This window comes from Ischnura elegans, chromosome 8 (genome assembly GCF_921293095.1).
Source record: "Ischnura elegans chromosome 8, ioIscEleg1.1, whole genome shotgun sequence".
Lineage (NCBI taxonomy): Eukaryota > Metazoa > Arthropoda > Insecta > Odonata > Coenagrionidae > Ischnura > Ischnura elegans.
In genome coordinates this window covers 83,229,297-83,251,823 of record NC_060253.1, presented here as the reverse complement: position 1 = coordinate 83,251,823, position 22,527 = coordinate 83,229,297, and the positions used below count along the sequence as shown (strand labels likewise).

The window sequence follows — 22,527 nt, the reverse complement described above, 5'->3', positions numbered from 1 at the left end:
GCTATTGTTCGCATCTTCGGAGAGAGAGAGAGACGATAAAAATGTCGACGAATTTTCCTGACCCTGAATAAAAATCGGGAGTTCTCATGAAAAATGGATTTTATTTAATAAAAAATACGAGTTGGTATCATCTTTTGTGGTTACCCAAGAATTTTGCAGGAATACATCAGATAAACATACTAAATTAACTGCCAAAGATATGCATTATAACAAAACATCATCTTTGTCCGCGAAGTAATATCTCACAACGTCGCCATTTCTCAACACCATTGACTTAGGATATAGTAGAAATCAATTTTTAAGGTTGGCGATCACTTGCTAAAATAATACGAAACGAAATAATTCAATAGCCGTCAAACAATGGAAAACCATTCATTTTTAGACAATAGTAGTTTTTTTACTCCAAATAAATTGAAAATATTAGATGGCGCTTTCAAACGCTCAAGTGTAGGCGGAAGGTAAAGCCAACATGCACCACGTGATGGGTAAAAATAACAACAAAGTAAAAAGCACAACTTTTTCAAAAATAATATAAAAGGACACTAAAAGTAAATAACTAAGCTACTCATCACTCCTGGAATACAGCGTGGATGCTGATTAAGTTATTAATTAGGAATGGAAATCATCTAAAAATAAGTATGATCTTAGATTTTCCCGGCGTATCAGTTGCAGAAAGGTTTCTCGGGTTTTCCACCGGTTGATGTCGTCCATGTCTCTCGACGTTTCGATCTGCGACTTGCTGATCATCCTCAGGGGCGCGGATTCGGAAGATCCCCTGAGGATGATCAGCAAGTCGCAGATCGAAACGTCGGGAGACATGGACGACATCAACCGGTGGAAAACCCGAGAAACCTTTCTGCATCTAAAAATAAGTTTTTCGTCATTCGGAGCATAGGGTAGTTTCCTTTTGCTAGGGCACAGAGCTCACGGAAACATCTCTTAATAAATCACCTGTTCAAATGCCCTGCGGTCGGAAAGTTTCCTTCGTTTGATAGAGTATTAATAAATCTTATTTAAGCCAAGCATAAAATAAATTAAGCTTAAATTGGGATATCCGGGTTCGAATCCCGGTCAAGGCGAATGAATTTTATCCCTGCCGCTGTGTGAAGCCACCTTGGTGCGAGGTTATGAATGCCGCTACGACACAGGCTGCTAGCAGGTATCGCTTGGCTTAAATAAGGATTATTAATACCCTATCAAACGAAGGAAACAATTTTATTAGGTGGTTATTAATAAATGTTTCCCTGAGCTCTGTGCCTCATGCATGCATTGGTAATCTCAGGCGATGTAAAACGCCTATCTACTCGTATAGCATCTGGGTCCCTGAGACGTCTCGTGGAGTGGCATGGCATAGGCGCCGATCTAGCCATTTTCAAATGAGGTTAAAACTGACCATTAACATTCCTCTAAACTGGGATTTCTGAAACCAAATAATTTGTTAATTATGAATACATTAATGGTGGGTAACGAATCGCAATCGATGCCTTTTGTTTTCTTTGATGAAGGAAACTACCATATTGCGTGATGTCTTCTCGGGATTTCCACCGGATTAATTAGTTGTTTACGACCAACGTTTCTACGGACGACTCGTTCATTGTAATAAGTGTGAAAGAATAATTTTGACTGAATAAAAAACTTTGAGGCATCATGTAATAAATAAGTCGACGCTTGCCATGCTCATGCCTCAACTCTACATGTCAAAGTATTTTTGTTCAGCCAAAATGACCCTTTCACCATGACGACGATGGACGAGTCGTTCGTTGAAACTTTTGTGATATTCAAGAAATTTAACCGGTGGATATCCCGAGAAAACTTCACGCAAAAGAATTAAAAAAGGTTTGCTCGTGCCAAATGGGCTATGGCTGACGGCTTACACCTTCACGGCCAGCATCTCCGCGGATAGACACACCACGGAGAACAAAGAATTTCGGATCTCCCGAGGAGTGGAGAAGGGGTGTGTGTATTTTAAGATGATGGCGGGGGAAGATACTTTTGGCCCGCGCACATTAAACGGCTGGCGAAGAGAACAGGAAGCAAAGAATATGAGAGCGGCCTCGCCGCATGGAGGCTAACACAAGGTGGCTGGGTATTAACCATAGAGTAAGCTCGTACTTACTCTATGATATTACGTAAACATTGTCACTAATCTTTGATTAGCCTCGTCAGTCCCGGGGCATATCTACCATCTGAATTTAAAGTTTTCTGGTTAATTCACCCATTCCACTTCAGTTCATTTTCTGAATAACGTGCTCCTATCCTCTATTTATTTTTTTCTGTGTTACTTTTTAAATGGAATGGTGGGTAATTACATGATTTTTTTTTGTTTGTTGTCAACTTAGAACAGTAAAATAAATAGTAATTACAAAAAATTGAGAAAACAGTTATTGTTATTAGAATAAAATCATTTTATTCCTTCCAACGCATCATATTTCATGAGATATGAGTTCTTTATGCACTTGAAGTGTCCTCCTCAAGTCACTTATGCAGGGATCGGGCAGCCTCTGAAAAATCTCTGCCTCCCTATCCCTACTATTTCATGTGAATTATTGAAGCCGCACCATCCTCTAAGGAGAACCCGGTATAATAGTAAATTAAATTAATTTATTTTCATTTCAGATATTTTATTTAAGCTGGATTGATATAAATATAATAGTAATTCGCTATTTTTAATAAATATTATTTTTGGCCCACTTAATTGTCTTTTTTATTATATTCCATTCAATCCTTAAATTTTAATGACAGCAATACTACTGAATGAATATATATTCCACCTGTAAGTATGAATATCTAGCGATTTGATCTTTGGATTATTCTTCCTCGTAGAATAATCCTCTAAAATCGCTGGCACAGCAATGGTTTTCCTGGTTTCGCTAGTGGTAGGACCCGCCCGCCTTTGTGACAGTGCGGGATTCCTCGTCCCATTCCTTCCTTCCCCATTCCGTCCCAGGAGGCGTCTTCGGGCTCCTATCGCGGCGGCGCCTCCTTCCTTTTTCCTTCCTGTCCTCCCCCTCTGCGGTGCAGAGGAGATAAGCTAACGCTTCCAGACCTCGGCCTAGGAGTGTAACCAGCGAGCCCGCCCTAGGGTTTCGCATCCACTGTAAGTCTGAATAAGTATCGATGGAATCGAGAATCGATTTAAAAGAATTGGAATCGACTCATCCATTAAATAAACGATATAAAGAGTCGCGTGTCGTGACGCAGGCCGTCCTCCGGCCGTGCCTTCGCCCGAACGCCCCGAGCACTTGTCGCGACGTACAGAATTCGCGTCTCTCTCATCGGCATGAAGTTATATAATACCATTCGGAGGATGAAAGGTGAACCACGCCTTGCGAGAGAGAGACACTATCCCACGGTGACCACAACAACATTCGCTGGGCGGGACCTCAAGAGCCAGAAATCGATATTCAACTGAATCGCAAACGCGGCGGATGCACATCCTCGCCGTAGATAACTCCCCGTTCCGCGATTATGCAATTGCGATTTAACTGTCCACGCGCGAACGACTTATGACTGGAAAGAGACTGATTGAGAAGATTCTTATCTACGGCATGGGGTTAACTTGAACCATATAGCAGGGAACACGCATAACAGACAGCCGTGGAAGAGTCCTGAAGAAGAAATGATACGTCTAGAGCAGCGGTTCCCAATCTTTTTTTTTCCTTCTGTACCCCACTATATGTACAGTAGATTCCGTTTAATGGATCCACCAGTTACTTGGGGCATCCGCCCAGAACAGAACCCATTAGAGGAATATCCCAGAGTATCCTCCGCTTAATTTGGACAACGTGCCACTTTATTTGGGCCATGAGTCGGCGACATACACTCTATACTCGCGACGAAATTAATTTTTTTTGTTTTCAGAATACTATTTTTTTATATTTTCCTCGTTTGATTTACTCTTATTTTTCACAAATGTTCCTATTCTTGCCCTATTTTGTAAGCTCTTGTTGTTATAGTATCCGCAAGAGGATAGGACTTTTCTTTAATAGGACTTGGTAAAAGACATTCATTCAGCGTCGCCCGTGGCTGTGAAAAATATTTTTAACAAAAATGTTATAATTCTTAAAAATGATAAAAAATTAACTAAACTCGCTGATTTATTAATCAAATTAATAGTTTAATAAACTTATGTTGCATTATAACCATTCTTTAGTCTTCTTTCTACCATTTCAAAGTTTTTATGCCCATATACAAGAGAGTTCGCGTAATCGGGGCAGCCGCTTAAGTGGGGCAAAGTGCACAAGTCCCGATATGTCCCAATTAACCGGAATCTACTGTATTTAAATGATAATGTACCCCAAAAAAATGAAACGTGTACATTTAATTACATATTTTCACCATGGGTATGTGACACTTTTAGTTTAATATTTATAATTGTACAAAAGAAACTTTATTTTAAATACCCCACATAATATGTATACATATTTCCTGGTTAAAAGATACATAGTTCCTAGCTCCATAGTCAGCCATTACCTATTATTTTCGGTGCACCCCGACTGGTTCGTCGTGTACCGCCTAGGATTACGCGTACCACCGGTTGGGAACCGATGGTCTAGACTCTAGAGCATTGTGGGAAGAAACTCGGAGAAAACAGTGAAAGAAGGGTGATTTTGAATTATTATTTATGAATTTTAGATAAAAGAAACATTGCAGTATTTCCACATGATTTATTTGAACACGACGCGTTTCGCTGCTACAGCAACATTATCATGTCGTCGTCGTCGTGCTTTGTTGTGAAAACTAAACGCGTCGTCATCAAATAAATCCGGTGGGAATATTTTAATGTCTCATTTAACTAATATTAAGAACTTCCACCACATAATGTGGCATAGGTATAATACAAAGTATTTACGAAGTTGAAAAAGGCAGAACCACGAATATAGTATTCTTCAGTCGGCCTCTGCTTCTATGTGTTGTTCATATCACAGAGCAATAAGAAATATTTAGGACTATTAACCTAAATTGATATTTTTGACGATTTAATCTCTCGAATTAATTAATTTTCAATGGTATATACGTGTTCCAGAGCATATTAAAGCCTGACTTATTATTATATTTCATTTAGGATGAAATTTTAAAAAATCCGAGAGGAACTTTTCATTGGATTTTAAGCGATTGTTAAAGTACAAAATTGCATAAACAACTTAATAAAACAACATTTTATACACTAGAACACAATATATAAACTGAGGCAGATCACTGATATAACAGTCTCATCCACAGAGGCAGTCAATGGAGGGAGAAGGAGAGGAAAAGGAGAATCCAGAAAGGAAGACTGTTATTGGCGGTTGTGATTGATGAAATTAATGATGTCATAAAAACAACACATTATACACAACACAAAAAATGAATCATGATGTTATGATTACGGAAATGACGTTCAGGGAATTGTAACTTCGGCCAATAAGTTCTATTTATTAAAATTAATGTAACTTAGCGATTATATAAAAGAAAAACCTCAATGTCACTCGACACCATTTTATCTTTCTCAATCCCTTAAATACAATATGGCGCCTTTCACAACAATGCCTCGTTTTTCTCCCTGTAACCAAGGCGCCAACTCAACACAAAACACTAAAAAGTCAAAAAGCAAATACAACAAACAACAAAAGAACTTTAGAAAATGAAACACATAAAAAGAATGGAAACGCACATAAAAATATATGCAAAAGTGATGTCTGTCTTCCAAAGTAAGCGCATCACAACTTCGGCTGAAATTGCCGATCTGCGCCACGTCTACTAGGTCTTCGAAAATCGCGTGGATATACAGAACAGGGACAGCAGACGGAAGCCAGACATTTCTAAGTGAGGGGGCCAGTGACTCACTATTAAAGAGGGAATCACCCATAAGGGGGATAAAGGTTTGGGCGGAATGACCCCCCCTAATCGCTCCGCAAAGGCCGCGTGTTCTGTTTATTTTTTTCCAAGCGTGAACCGATCACGTAGTATTAATATGGTAGCTACAAACCAATGATACACAACTGTCCAATTACTAACGACTCATGACCATAAAAACAAGGTACGTGAAGGCCCCAACTGCGAAATACAGGGTTATCATAATAGAATGCTGCGGTTTCATAAATTCACACGAAATAGTAGGGAAATGGTGGCAGAGATTTTTCAGAGGCTGCCTGATCCCTACTTGAGTGCCTAGAGGAGGGCACTTCAAGTGCAGCACTCCGACCGTGGTCCCCTTGGCGCCTTTCGTTAGGATTATGCGAAAGTCGACGCCGGGTTTCTCTTGTCGATCGACTAAAGGCGCACAGATTAAAATTTATTAATTGCGTAAAAAAACTGTTTCAGGCGACATATTCGAAAAATAAAAAAAAACAAAAACATTACGTACTTCATTTAAACAATGTGCAAAACCGCACCATTATTTTATGATAACCCTATACAGTAACTTCGAACCTATTATGGGGAACACACAATACACAGCAGTGGTAAGAGACCTGAAGAAGAAAAGTCAAGCGAGTTTAGAGTAAAATTAGACTTCAAATAAATTTTCAGCTCAATGAACTCTCTCAAAGACCGCCCCGAATTACTTTCCCTCGATAATTTCAAAGCTCCCTTACCCGTCTCCATTCCCTACTTCAGATGCCTATCCTCATATTATCTCATTTCAGAGGCTCATATGACAGCCGCACATCTTCCCTGCTTAAACCTATGCCTGACAATATTGAGCAATTTCTTTTCTCCCTACATTCTTTCCTCCGCGTATGTTGACAAATATTCAAAACAGTTTCGCCAGCTATCCTCATGGCATCCACAGGTGAAGGGCGTCCTTTTGAAGGAAGTCCTGACGAAACTGTTGTGAATCTTTGTCAACATTCGCGCACGGATCCTGAAAATGATGACTTTTCATAGATGTTTTCTTAATTATAATTCATCGACTGACAGTCTACTTTATAAGCCTTCAACTTCAATCAAATATAGGGAAATGACTCTTGTAAATTCGCATATTTATACAGGATATTAAGGTGATATCTGTACAAACACACGATAAGTGTACAGGCATATAAATTCTAGAAAACATTCGTTACTTCGACAAACGTTGAGACCATGCTCATGACACCATTAGAGACACAATAAAAAACTTTGGCTCATCATATCATTACTTTTTATGTTACTCGCAAATCGATGCTTTAAGAGCGGTAAGAAGGGTGGTGGGGATCATAGATTAAATCGAAAAAAAACCTTGCTCCATAATTCTTCGCAAGAAGATGAGACAGAGAGTAATATTTCGCCACAGTTTGGCATGCACGAGGTATGGGCGCGTGATATCGCAGGCTCGTTTACGAGTATCTCGTCTCTCGTTCGTTTACTGCTTCCAAAACGATAAATAAAGACGCTTCAGATGCTCATTGATGCAAACCGAAGTCGAAGGCAAAGAAAGAGGGCGTAGTTGCAAGAGCTCTTATCTCTCCGCGACTCGAAACGAGGATGAATGTAAAACCAACATCGTAAAAACGTAAATTGGGGAAGAAGCGCGCAATTCACTCGATTTTCAGACCGAAGAAGACCAAGGCCGTCTCAAAAAACGCGCTAAACATCATTTTTCTTAATTTAGAATCCACTTGAAATTCAAGGACAGAGATCTCATACGGCACTAACTAAAAAAGTAAGGCCTTTGATTCCCAATAATTCCTTAAGCCAATGGGATTGCATAGAGGAGGCCCAATTGCATCCTAGAGAAGGCTGATATCTGTTGCCACTTCGGTCGTATTTTAATCGGTTTTCAAACATGTCCTCTGCGTGGTAAGAAGTGCAATGCGATCCACTTTTACCCAATATTTTGCAGTATAATGTTTGTAATTTCAAGGGATAGTATTGAAAAGTTATGCATTTGATAGATCACATCATAAGGAATTTAAATTTCGGTTAATATCCCCAATTATATCTTATTTCCCCGTGGAACTCGGATCACTTTGTCCGTCAGCGACACGAGTGGCGACTTTCGTAAACCCATTTAAATGCGCGGTGGGTGACAACACATTTAGAGGCTAAGTTTAGGATCCTCTTTCGTAATATTCTTGTCTTAAACAATGAGCGTAATACCATGGCACTTCATAAGACTCTTGTGAAAGAAACATTTCCACCCAACGTAGCCACATGGCTTCATTAACCATTCGGAGCTCATGAAGAATATACGCAATTCCTTTTGCCGTCGAATTGCCACGAAAATTTTGCTAAATCTTGAAATAACTTAATCCACTAATTAATTAATTTCTGAAGCCGGTCTAAATAAGCCTACAGATGAAAAGAGAAGGATGCGAAAAGGATATTCAATATGGACGCCTACTCTCCGTAAATTATATGCAAGTATCATAGAAGTAAACAGGAAATGGCATAGTACAAATCATTTTAAACTTTCTTCACCCAAAAAATATACTTGCCCTGAATATTCATCCTTTATATCAACGTCACTCAAAGAAATTGAACAACATAAGATTCCAACCTCGTTACCACCCAGTCTAATTGAATGTTTACGGGTCGTTCTGAAGAAACAAGTTAATGTGTTGCCAACAATTTAAGTGGATTGCTGAAGACGACCATTGTAGCAACGTGCCTAAATATCTTCACAATTGCATTCAGAAAGTTTTTTTGGGCGGAAATGGGTCAAAGCAACAAGTCCACGGGAGAGTCCAAATATCGAGAAAATTAGGTAGGAAATATTGTGGGTTCTATATCCCGTAGATTCCAAATACAACATTTAAAACTTCCTCGCAAAAACTCGAAGCAATGACTATTGGCCAGCTTTTCTTCCATTTGGGACCGCTACGAGTCATACGGTTCCACCTTTTAAAATAAACAATCTATTGTTTTAATTGAAACATTAGTAGGAGTAACATAGTGAACATTTAATCAGAAATCCACTTTCGGTTCAGACAGGAAGTGATTTGAATCTACTCAACTGCTGCACCGATAAATGTGAACAAACCATTGTTCGACTCATTTCTTTATTATAAGTTTAATAGGTGATATGTAACAAAAAGTATCCATTTTGGTTTATATCGGAAATGTCACGTATCAACTAAAGAAATTCACTGACTTTTATGATAAATTATACATCTTTTGACTCGTGTGATTGCTTTTACTTTGCAGATTAAATTTTGCAAACATATCACCTATCGTTCAGATTGGCAGTAGTGTTTTTTAAACCTCTTGGACCTTCTCACTAGTAAACTATCCGTACACTTAAGCGGGAAGGTCATAAATATTGTTATTTTTTACCGCAAATTGGCGAAAAGATACGATCCCATTTAACTCTGTGTGGTCTCGAAAGAAACTTTCCGGCATATAAGTTTATCAAGGGCTATTCAAGGTGGTATGCCAGATCGCAACGTCCATAGTAACCAAAAATAGAGAAAAAGAGACAAAATTTCTCAATCAAGTACTAATTGGGACCACTACGAGTCATACGGTTCCATCGTTTTAAATAAACAATCTATTGTTTTAATTGAAATATTAGTAGGAGTAACATAGTGAAAACCAGTCTCGAAGGTACTCGAATAACAAAAAACCCTAAGCCAGATTCGCGATGTAGATGCCTAAGGTTTACTATGCCGTTCTAAATTGCCGCTTACCTGGTGGAAGTAGCGACTCCGTCGGAAGTGCACCACGGAGCGGGGGCGGTCGAGTGCGGGGGGGCGGGGCCTCCGGACCCTTGCGCCTCGCAGCCGCCGCGTCACCTCGTCGCCCAGAACGACTACACGAAGACCCTCGGACGAAGTGCCATCCTCCGCAGTCCCCACCAACTCTATAACACCCACGCTATTGTCCTCCACGACTTCCGCCTTTTCCGCCTTCTCAGCGGACGAAGGCCCGGGTTCGACCCCACCCGAGTCCCTGGCCCTCACGGCGGCGGCCCTGGCGTGGTTCACGGCCTCCGAGGCCTCCTCCTGAAGCTGCCTCCCCAACTTCCTCGCTTTGGCACCGAACCCGCGCATCGCGCACCAAGCCCTACGCATCAGACGCCGCGCGGGCAGACGCGGGGCCCTTGAGTGCGGCCCGCGGGCCTCGGTCCTCGACGGGGACGCGTCCACGGCCTCGTAGTCCGAGAGGGCCGGCGATGAGAAGGCGTAACAGCCGTAGAACTCGTCTTCCTCCGTGTCTTCCTCTGGGAAAGCTGAAGAGGTCACCTTGGAGGATACCTCGTCCTCGTCATTGTCACAATAGTCGTCCTCCTCGTCCTCTAGAGGGGCGGCGCCCGATGGGTGCATGCAGACGGCGCCGACGGGTGACTCCGGAGCGGGAGAGCAGCCCTTCCCGCTCTCGGCCGCTCCCGCCTCGATGACCGGGGCGCTACCATCTCCATCACCCGTCGCTGCAGCACCCGCGGTACTTTCCTTCCCGCACCCGTCCTCAACCTGCTCCACATCTTCCTCCGTCGCCACGATTGTGTCTCCCAGTTCTTCCTCATCGCTCTCGCCTCCCAATTGCACGTCCCCGGCAAAGTCCAGAGGCCTTAGCAGTTCCTCCAGCCTCCTCTTGAGGCTGTCCCCGCGGTAGGCCTCGACCTCATCCTCCTCGTCCATGTCCAGAGGCGGGAGGCTCAGCGATGCCTCATTTTCTTCCGACACGCACCCTCCTGCCGCTTCCTCTTCGCACACTTGCACTCTCGGCGCTTCTTGAGACGAAGGTGGCGTGCGTTCGACCACGCCCCCGGAGGCAGGGGCGGGCGGCGGGGGCGGTTGGGGCGACTTCTCCTCCGTCTCCATTACATGTGTCGCCTCCTCCCCACCCTCAGCTTCCTCGCCTCCACCACCCTCCTCCGGGAATTGAAAGCGCACCCTCGCCTTAGGGAACCCTTCCTTCACTTCGTCGCTCGTCTTCGAAAGAACTGTTCCTTGGTCAGCGCGATGCTCCCCTGCGGGCGATGAGCCTTTCGTCTCTGCGGGCGACGATGGGGACACTTCCGCCACTTCCTCCTCAGATCGTTCTTCCGGCACTTGGGGCGTCTGAGGTTGCGATTGAGGAGGCTGAGGCTGCGTTTGAGTCTGTGGCTGTCCCATCTTGAGCCAAGAGACAACTCCCTCGCTCCACCTCCACCTCCTCTTCCCACCCCCTTCCTCTCCTTGACTACCACTCATCGCGACAATGTTATCTCGCAATCTTCCAATTCAACTCATTCACACCCGACTGATACGGGAGGGTTTAACTTGGAATATGTAAGCTTAATGTTTAGCATAGAATGGAGTTATGGAGCCTCATAAAAGGCTACAGGAAGGAATATGAGAAATATCAAGTGAACTTAGACAAATCCCCGAAGCGAGGCACTATTTGGTAATCCCTCGAATCTGTCGAGCCAATAAGAACAGAGATACACTTTGATGCTGGTACGTGAAAATATTCACATCCGACCACGCGGAATCTGAGATCGAATTTCACGTCGTATATGTTTCTCAGGAGCTACTCAACTTGATACGCCAAGTTGCTACGTCCGTAACAGCCGACCATATAGATGCCAACCACATGAAATCGTCTGACGTTTAGCCACTAGCAAGGAAATTTAAAAAAAATTATCGATATTAAGTGCCACCCACTCGAAAAATTGTGTCGTTATTATAATATCTTAAAAGAGAGAAAAACTTTCTATAAATTGCCAAAGATAAATTGAGAAAGAAGCTAAGGATCAGAAAGACCAAAAAATCGAGTCAGCATTTAACTTCAATACTACCATCAGCGACGGAAATTTGAAAAAAAATGTGAACTCAGCCACCATTCTAGACAAGAACCTTACCACGAAACACACTTAAATGTTGCCGGAAACGATTCGGCAGTCCAACTGCTGAATATTAACGAACATTTACTTTATTATATGCACACACTCGGAAACCGGTTCGCCGAGAGAAAAAATACGACCATCGCAACAAGAGAAACAAGATGAGAAACAGCTCAAGGATGTCCACGCTTCAATTGGCCACAAAAAGGACACTTTTAACGCAGTGGGCGTGGCTACCAAGGCCGATGGAGAATGAGGAAGGATTGAGATGAGACCATCAACTACAAATGCACTTTCCTAACCATCAAAAAGCAAATATTTTCACACCAAATTATATGATATGGCGATGAGGACCCATGACACTGATGGGGAGTAAAAGCGGAATATTGAGGATTAATAAATTATTTTAATTAAATTATTTTCATTGGATTAATCAAGGCGAAACTCTTCTCAGAAGAGTCACGAAAATAGCGAAATGGGAGATCCCAGGTAACCATGTGAGGACTCGAACGAAATTTTCTGGCATTTAAGTTTATCAAGGGTTACTCGAGGTGGCACGCCAGATCACAACGTCCATGGTAGCCAAAAATAGTGACATTTACCAATCAAGTACTAGTACACAACAGTCTCCAAGGTACTTCAGTAACAAATGACTCTAAACTACATTTACGATATAGATGACTAATGAGAGTAACTAAGGGTTACTATGCCAGACATAAGGAAATGCGTGCATACTAAAACACAGGTTTTGATCACAAATAGATGATATCTCTTCAACCTAAAGTTCCATGGGCCCTCGATCAACAGGATGGAAATTAAGTATAATTTACTTCGACTAGCTTCTTTCTTTACGCTAAAATGCAGGATGTTTTAGCAATACTAAATACAGGTTTTTTTTCATCAATATGACCAAGACTTCACCTATATCATCTCATCAGAAAAGGGTTTTTTATAGGTCTCGAAAAACAGGACATAGAAAAGAATGCCACTTAAAGTCGGATTCACGGCGATGATAGTAATTTAGGGCTATTATTTCAGGAATCGGGATTTGTCGGAAAGCTATGGCACACAGGCTTTTTCAGCGATCCCATGAAGAGAAAACAAATGACATCTTATTCCCTGCATCCATTTACTGTTCCATCAGTCTTATATACAGGAAGCAAATTTAGATCGCCAACTTACGAATGAAGGGACAATATAAAAGGTTGATTACGGCTGAAATCAGGAATTTTCTGCAAAGCACGCACAACATTTAATGAACAATCAGACCACTGATGGACGGATGACGTTCTATCATCTTAAGCACGGATTTCGTGCCTATAAGCGAACAATAGCAATGAACCGAGGGACACTTCAGAAGTCCAGAGAGTGTCTGGGGGAGCGAGAGGCAATCTGAACTAAAGAGGGAAGTCAGCGGGGCTTTTCGTGTTTGTCGAGATTCCCTCCCCTAGGCAGAAAAACAAAAAAAGAAGAAAATCGCAGTGCGTCGGCGGCGGAGTGGGGCTCTTATTTTTAAATTTCCGCACTACAAGCGCTTCATACGCCGACCGACAGAGGGCAAGGCGGGAAGGGGAGCGCGTGAACTATTTAAAAGGCCCTAAAGGAGAGTAAGATAGCAGATTTAAGACTTTCCGAATAAAAAACGTCAGATTAAAATAAATAATTATCTATTCATAGAAAGCGAGAAATTGTGTTTTATTCTTTGAAGCAAATATATTAGGAAAATTAATAATAAAAATTGTGAACTATGGAAAATTTACAAAAGCTTTCAAATTTATCAATTTATTAATGCAAGGAGATGTCGCGAGGGTAACACGAGTTCGCTTGCCAAGAAAGCAAATCCCTGATCACTGAATTCGATAGAGAATCTGAACATCTATATCTAGTATGACACTTTAGACAGCATTGCCTATGCACGCAGTGGCCAGACGTTCTTGCCCGGTCGCGGGTCAAGGGGTCACCGCCCTTGAAGGCTTCTTCACTCGAGTTGAAGACGATGAAGAGGGAAGAAGAACCCCCCCCCCACCCACCCTCCACTTCTTCACCAAGTGACGAAGCACCACTCGGTCGTTTGGTCGCTCCCCAGTTTTTGAGTGGGAGACACGAAGGGCCACGCCCCCCCTGGCGAGCACACGGCCGTTGCTAGGAGACGCGTCCACCACCACCAACAACACCACTCCCCCCCAACCCAGCGCCCTCCGCTCAACCCCTCTCTACAACCCCCGAAAGCGCACGAGAAGAGAAAAACAACACGAAAAGGGGGAGGGAAAACCTACGCACAACGAGAACTACTGGCACGATTCAGGAGCACAGGCTTTATACCCCTTCTCTGACAATTACTCCGAAAGAACACGTATCATGAAGAGTTAAACTTGGCAGGGATTCACGCACTAAGGATTCGTCACGCTGCTCGCTGCACTGGCACTGTGCTCAAAACTTTGGGAGCGACTTGGCGCCTCACTTTTTCTAAGTCTAGGTTATCACTCCACCAAACGAAGGTCACGAATTTTCTCTACAGTGCAAACTCGTAACAGATTCACGAATAGGTACCGAATAAGCGCTCACACAAAATGCGTCATCACATCCCTGTCTCCAACACTTAATTGCCTCCTTTTCTCACTGAGATATGGTTAAGAATTGGAGAAAAATGCCAATTAGAATGTTTCACCACCATGGTATCACAATCCAAAACGTTTCTAATAGCGTGAATAATAAGTCACATCCTTGCCTCATGCAAAAAACACCATTTTTTTAAGAGAGATAAGACAGGAGCAGGAAGTATAAGGAGGAGGAAGTATATTTGTTGAAAAACGTCAAGTAGTGTGCTTCACCACCATGGTCGAAAACGTTTTTCCGGGGCGAAAATTAAAACATATCATTTCTTCTGGCACAAACAAAATTCTCCTTCGTTCACAGATATCAGAACACTAACTATAAGTCGGAGATGGTAAATTCGTTTAAAAAAATATATAAATTACTATATTCCACCACAACGATATCACACCCTAAAGTCACTCTTCCTGAGCGAATAACAATGGAGTTGTTACGGTATCCAAAACAAATAATTGAATCACACACGCGCGGACAGTTAGGACACCGCAATGAACGCGACCGATTTTTCTCGATTTCTTATCGGACGAACGGCGTCGGAGGACGGCCTCCCATGGCTGCACCCGGCGCGGCACTTTGCCATCATCCGAGATGGCTAGAGGGTGCGGCAAACGTCTGCTCTCCCCTGGACCATAAAGCACTGACTAAGATAGGTCCCTCCTCTGGCTTCCTCAGCCAAACTGTGTGAGTGTGTGAGAGAGACGGAGTGGGGGGTGAGGGTTGAGGGGAGAGGGCGGGAGGAGGGGAGGTCGAGTGGGGGATCGCAGCCAACTCCATCTTGCTCTCGTTAAAAAAAAACAGTGGAGTGAAGAGAGAGAGAGAGAGAGGCCTTATAGACAGACGCTCCCCCAATGTATAAGGGCGACTTGAGGAACACACACTCCTTCGACTTCCTCATCCAGCACCCACTCGTCTCATGAGACCTCAACTAGACTACCCACGTGGCTGCAATTTTGGCTTCCAACCCATCCGGACTGGGTTCATATCTTGGCGTAGCCGGACATTAACAATATCGTTCGACTTCCTCATCCAGCACACACTCGTCTCATAAGACCCCAGCTACACTACCCACGTGGCTGCAATTTTGGCTTCCCACCCATCGGGACCGGGTTCATATCTTGGCGGTGGCGGACGTTAGCAGTATCGTTCGAATTTCTCATTAATACACCCACTCGTCCATGGGCGAACCCGTCGAGGGGCAGCCGACCCCCCCTAGAAGCAAAAATCGCTTTCTTCTCGAATCTCGAAAGTCTTTAAGGAACACTGGTTTGAATCGAAGCTTTCAACAATTTTTCTTCAATATTAGTTAACGGCATGTGACTACAATGTTTTTTTAAACAAACAACTTTAAAAACTAATACAGCGCTGTTGGTTTCATTCACCTTTTCCATGCTAAAATGTCGCTTGAACGACCATGGCTTGCTCCCCCCCCCTGGTTTTGATCCTGGGTACGACCTTGAACGCGTGTCATGAGACCCCAGCTAGACTACCCACGTGGCTGCAATTTTGGCTTCCCACCCATCGGGACCGGGTTCATATCTTGGCGGTGGCGGACGTTAGCAGTATCGTTCGAATTTCTCATTAATACACCCACTCGTCCATGGGCGAACCCGTCGAGGGGCAGCCGACCCCCCCTAGAAGCAAAAATCGCTTTCTTCTCGAATCTCGAAAGTCTTTAAGGAACACTGGTTTGAATCGAAGCTTTCAACAATTTTTCTTCAATATTAGTTAACGGCATGTGACTACAATGTTTTTTTAAACAAACAACTTTAAAAACTAATACAGCGCTGTTGGTTTCATTCACCTTTTCCATGCTAAAATGTCGCTTGAACGACCATGGCTTGCTCCCCCCCCCTGGTTTTGATCCTGGGTACGACCTTGAACGCGTGTCATGAGACCCCAGCTAGACTATCCACGTGGTTGCAATTTTGGCTTCCCAACCATTGTTCCCGGGTTCGTATCCAGGCGGTGGCCAGTGGCGGATCCAGAGAGGGGATTGGGGGGCGGGGGAGCTGCTATATCCCCAACCTTGGGTATCCAATTTACATAAGATAAAATTAAAATTTTGTTCGGACCCCCACTACTTGGGGGAGGTTACCCCCTAGACCTCCACTTGCCCACCCTCTGTCCGAATCCTTGATCTGGCAGAACCGAATCCGAACGGAATTATCTCCGGCTAACGGCTCGGCTAAGATAAAATGTTGTCTAAAATCTCATAAAAGTACGTATTTCATAAAAAAATCAAAACTTTTTACTACTACTGTGTTATTGATTGATTATTTAAATAAACCTTATACAGTGTCACTCTGACATTGCGTCCATAATTGTGTGGTACCTTAATTGACGTCATATTCAAGTTATACTGTAGTTGGTTTCGTTTAAAACAAGAGGGAGTCCCAGTCGAGAACCATCTTCAGATCTCTGAGTATCTTTCAGAGGCACCCTCACAACTCATCCCTCCCCTCACGCACTCCGTTGCCAGGCAGCAGAAAAAAAAAACAACCACCCCCATCCACCCTCAGCGTGTAAGGGGTGCGAGCAAAATATATCGCATCCTTTGGGAAAGGGAGGAAAAAGGGTGAACCGGCGGATTTTTTAGAGATTGGAGGGAGCAGTGAGATGTAAAGGCCGTTTTACACGGTACACGGAATTGCGCAGGTTAGAGCTGCATTAATTTCTAAAATGGTGTGGAATTGCGCGAATGCATGAACGAAATTAGAACATGGGCTATTTTGCCGTCTCGCGTCCACGCATTCTCGCATGTATTCTAGCAATTCACCGCTTTACACGACGCAATTTTGATTGCGCCTTCGCTCGTACGTCAGATTGCGAAATTCCGTGTACCGTGTAAAACGGCCTTAAAGATACGTGCTCCAGCGACTCTATAATTAATTCAGGGGAGTTTAAGACGTAAATTTTTGTTGGAGCAATGTCACATATGAAATAGAATGTAATGGGTGGTGAGCAATATGATTTCTCATTTTTTTCAGGGACTATCTCTGAGATTTAACCATTCAACTTGGTGACTAATAGCAAAAATGCAGTTGAAAGACAATTGTTGAACGTAAGAAAGATCAAAAAGACGGGTTTAGATTTATTTTCTTTATGAATTTATCAATTTTTACTCAGTGACGTCATGTAAAAATTAGCAGTGCCGTAACGGACTTTCCTTAACCTATTTTTATAAGTTAAATATTACTCTCTGTGTATTTTAATACAATTAATTATGTACATTTTATTACAAAAATTTTTGTTTCGATTCATCATCATCATCACTGGTCAACAATCCTAGGATTGGTTTGACGCAGCTCTCCACTCAGTTCTCCTATCAGCTAATCTTTTCACACCTACGTATTTCTTCTCTTTCACATCTCTCTTCACTTGTTCCATATATTTTGTTCGAGGTCTTCCTTTTCCATTCTTGCCTTCCACTTGTCCTTCGACGATTGTCTTCATCAGGCCATCATGTCTCAAGATGTGGCCTATAAGGTTGTTCCGTCTTCTTATTAAGGTTTTCATGAGGCTTCTCTTCTCTCCTACCCTTCTTAGGACTTCCTCGTTACTAACTCGGTCGATCCATTTGATTTTCATCATTCTTCTGTAGCACCACATTTGAAAGGCCTCTATCCTTGCTTTCTCCGCTGCGGTCTTTGTCCATGCCTCACTTCCGTGAATGAATATATTAGAAATTTTGAGGCAATTAGTTTGTTATTTGTTAAAAAGTTTTATTTTACCATTATTTCTTTTATTAACCAGTCTCGGAACGACGTTCCGGCGCGTTTTGGCATCATGACACTACTATTTTTACTCTCAATTTATCAGAATGAGAATGCTAGCTTCGTAACTTAATTTCAGCTGGTATTATACATCACAAAATACTTATTTTAATATTATTTGTCGTCCAAAATGGGCCATCCGACCCGGTGTAATACTCGAGAATAATTTATTGCACAATCTGGCCCGAAGATTATACACTGTATTGAAATCGGTCGCACGTGAATAAATTATGTGTAACTAGCCAAGCCTTATTCTCTCCTGACAGTCATGAAGGATTTTCATCAAGTAACGCCTCAAACTATAGCATTTATTGTACAATGTTAAATTTTACATTGAGAATATCAATTTGGAAGCCCATTATATTTCCAGGTCTCACAGGAACTATCAATTAAAAGAGATATTATACCGAACTGATTGGTATGGGAATTAGTAATTCCCCCAAACTATAAAGGAATTTAATAAATGCTATGAGGAACATCGTAAGAGCATGTCCTTTTTATTTGTTAGCGGCTGGAGTCCTAACAACGCCCGGCCACACGCCTTTTATGAGGTTTGCATGGTAGTGAGGGTGATGTAGATAAATTATTAATTACACACAACTTAGCAGTGGCGTAACTGGGAATATACTTTGGAGGGGATGAGATGGCACCCCCCTCCCCCTGCAGGTATCGGGGTATCCGGGAAAATTTTTGAAAAATGAGATGCCTGGAATATGTATTTTACATCATTTTGGCAGCAAAGATTTATATTTGAGCATATGCAGTTATTACATGCCAAAACTATACAACACCATTAATATTTTTTTTTCTATAAGGTTTTGGGGGAGGATCTATCCCCTCAAAGTTACGCCGTTACAACTTGGTAATATCTAGTTCAATTCTCAAATTTACAATTTCAATTACAATATTCTGGGTTCAGGTTTGCAGTAATCATAGTTCACCGGCAGGTTCACTAATTGCCGCCTGGTAGCGCATTGGACGTAGTGCCCATCCGGTGTTACAACTCTTTCCCCTCGGAAAGACTCGTGCACCAACCCCTTGCAACTTACCACCCTCTAATACTCACATCGTGAATCCTCTCACCTTTGTCTTATCTCCCTTCCTACACCTTACCCTCCAGAAAATCCGAGCAAAGAAGGGTCCAGAGGGGTGAGTATGAGGGTGAAGTATGAGGGTGCACTTATCGCACGGTATGAGGCGACGCACATGTATGCATCCTCACGGGCAGACTTCAAGGCAGAAACACGAAAGACACGCTAAGGGTTCCTCAATTAAAATAGCGCTTAAAAAAAGCGCTTACTAATGAGGTTCCAACGATAATTCATAATTAGAGGCTAAGTTTAAAAATCATAATTTTCAAATAATAACAAATGAACTGAAATAGTTTACGAAAAAATTAAAATCTTCAATTTAAAAAAATGAATATTTCATTACAAACACGAGAATACGTATAGTGCAAAATTTGGGAACAGCAGATTATAAAATGACCCAAGCCTTCTCAATAGGGTAGTTTCCTTCATCAAAGAAAACGAAAGGCATTGATTGCGATTCGCTACCCACCATTAGTGTATTCATAATATTCAAATTATTTGGTTTTTTTAAATCCCAGTTTAGGCGAATGGCAATGGTCAATTTTAACCACATTTGAAAACGGCCACTCCACGTGACGTCACAGGGACCTAGTTTCTATACGATTAGAGAGGAGTTTTACATCGTCTGAGATTACCAATGCATGCATGAGGCACAGACCTCAGGGAAACCTGTCTTAATAATCACCTATTAAATCTGGCCATGGTCGAAAGTTTACTTCGTTTGATAAGGTATTAATTAATAATCCATATAAGCCAAGCGCTACCTGCTAGCAGCCTGCGCCTAGCGGCGCACACGTCCTCGCCCCAAGGTCACCTCACTTTGCGGCAGCGGGAACCAGAATGACGTCACACGCGCTTTTCCCGGCAACCATACTTAACCGTCGCGTTTTCGCGCGATTGAAGATTTTCACTTTTCATTTAATCGCGAAAAATAGTTATCGTCATTTAAAAATCTAAAAGTTTGAATTGCGTACTCCAGGAGTAATAATCTCTCGATTTAGACAATAAAAAAATAAAAGGAAATTCCCCATTATATTCTCTTACGCTATATGCACGCGATCATCTTTCGAGTAATCATTTGTTCGACGTGAGCTTCAGTTCAACGTCGCAATCAGCGCTCCACGTGTCCTGTTGTGCAAGTATCTATGACAGAAAATAGCAATGTATGTTTAGACACTGCCGAGTATCCAAGCAATCATAAAAAGTGTTTGGTTCGGTGTTTTCAAGGAATATGAGGATACCGTTATATTTTTAAGAGAGTAAACGATCAAAAACAGCTATCAAAATTTTATCCTATAAGTAAATACAATACGTGGCAATTAGTCAAACACAAGGTTCGCCATAAGAGAATATTCGAACTAAAATGCAAAGAGAAGTCCGCGGTTAGAGTCCCCCGGTCGAGGATTTTTTCTCCATGTGTTTTCGGCAATTATTTCATCCCTTCGCCACCCCTATGTACACAACGCCAATTGTTTTTCTTCCATCTCTTTGTTTCACCCACTATTTTCATTTACGGTAATATCAAATACAATACTAATATACGGTGATAAATAATTTTTATCAAATTACATTGCATATTATATAGAAATATCAAATATCTAGTGGAATAAGAGATGGTTGAGGAGGTGAGCACATCCAGAATGCCCATGACCACCAATCAGCTTGTGCACATGCGAGGTCAGCGGCGCAACGAGGGGAGGGGATAAACCCCCCCCCTCCCAGAGCTCAGAGAAATTTTAAAGTTTAATCCATTTTACTCATTTGGATCAGTATTACTTATAGAATAGTGTTTGGATTAATCAAATATCCCTCAGAAAGCCGTAAAACTCGCCATTTTGAACCATTATTCTTAATTTTTTTTCTCGAGGAAGGCCCCCGCAACTCCTGCTTACCCTGGTAGGTATGCAATACCCCCACACCAGTAAGTATTAGTTGCCCTAAAACCCCCCCTAGCCTTAATTCCTAGCTGCGCCCCTGTTCGTGGTAGCTTACCAGTCGCTGGTTGGAATTTTAAATATGTTTTGAAAAGATTCAAACTGGTATAACGCTACTTTCGAGGAAAAAATTGATGGATTTAATGCGATTTTTCCTTAGATATAATGTAGTTAAATATAGCATTGCTTAACAAACTAATTCTTTGATTTTACAACAAAATTCTTTCAAACAAAATACAAAAAAAGAAAGTCAGGTTTTTCATTCAGGTCAACTCTTAAATAGGTTTTACATCAATTGCCACGGGAAAAAATTCACTCGGGAATTTATTAACCTGGATAGTGTACATAGTGGTGTTCGCAGTGACCGAAATTCCAACGTCACGTGGTCCGATTCCCGGTCCAGGGGAAATGTTTCTCACGGTAATTTATGTGAATTTTTACTGCCGTTGACGCGGCAGGATTAAAATATATACCACACTATAAATAGGAGTTTTAAAACACACCGTAGACTTCACCAAAAATGTCAGTTCGAACTTCGTTAACCAATACAGCAATATAGATATGACATTAAAGTTTACCACCCCGAGCACGTTGGGTTATTCGTCAACTGGCAAGAATACTATAACGGCCATTAACACGACAACAATGGACTTCTGGTTGCCCGAGCAACGCTACGTCGATTGCTCAAAAAATTATAATATCGCGCGAAGCTACCTCAAGATGACGTCTCCACTTAATCTATTTAGAAGTGGATAGTGGCGAGGATTTCGTTCGCGGATACAAGTCAACAACTAAGTAAGAGTCTATTTTTGAAGAGCAGAGTCAGGGGAAGGAAGAGGCAAGAGGATTGGTTAGTCTTAAAGTGAATGAGAATCACATGAGACTGAAACTATGGCAACTATTTCGAGGTCCGCCGGCCAACACCAGTAAGGGTGCGACGACCCTTTTATATATATATCGACTTGACCATAGCCCAGCAGTCCCTGATGACCAGCGAACTGAGATGAGCATCCTTTCAGTTGATGCTCAAAGGATCGTGTTCTTAAAATATCTGATCCCACAGGGGAAGTAAATATTTTGTCGCTTTAAACATTGACGAAAGATACAAACTTTTGCGAGAGCCTTTACATACCTCTGTAACTATTTCTTAATCTAATCATCACTTTAATTGCTAATTAATTTATTAAATATTAGTCATAATTTAATACATGTACACCCTATTTTTTTGTTGAAGGAAGTTTTTTTTTGAGAAACGAAGTAGATGTCAATTGAATTGTCATGAAAATTTCAAAATACGATGCTATTAGTGTTCATCGTCGACTGACGGCTACAAAACATAATCATAACTTGCTATATTTTATAGAAATTGCATTTTATAAATCCGCATATCA

The 22,527-nt window shown here is 42.0% G+C and overlaps 1 protein-coding gene across 1 annotated transcript in view; it reads right to left on the bottom strand.

Moving 5' to 3' along the window:
* Positions 1 to 13,868, bottom strand: part of LOC124164186 — a 202,998-nt gene extending 189,130 nt beyond the window's left edge. The window contains exon 1 of the mRNA XM_046541394.1: positions 9,588 to 13,868. Coding sequence (XP_046397350.1) covers positions 9,588 to 11,093 — 1,506 coding nt within the window. The 5' untranslated portion in view covers positions 11,094 to 13,868. The remainder of the gene's footprint in view (positions 1 to 9,587) is intronic.
* Between the last annotated feature and the right edge of the window lie 8,659 nt (positions 13,869 to 22,527).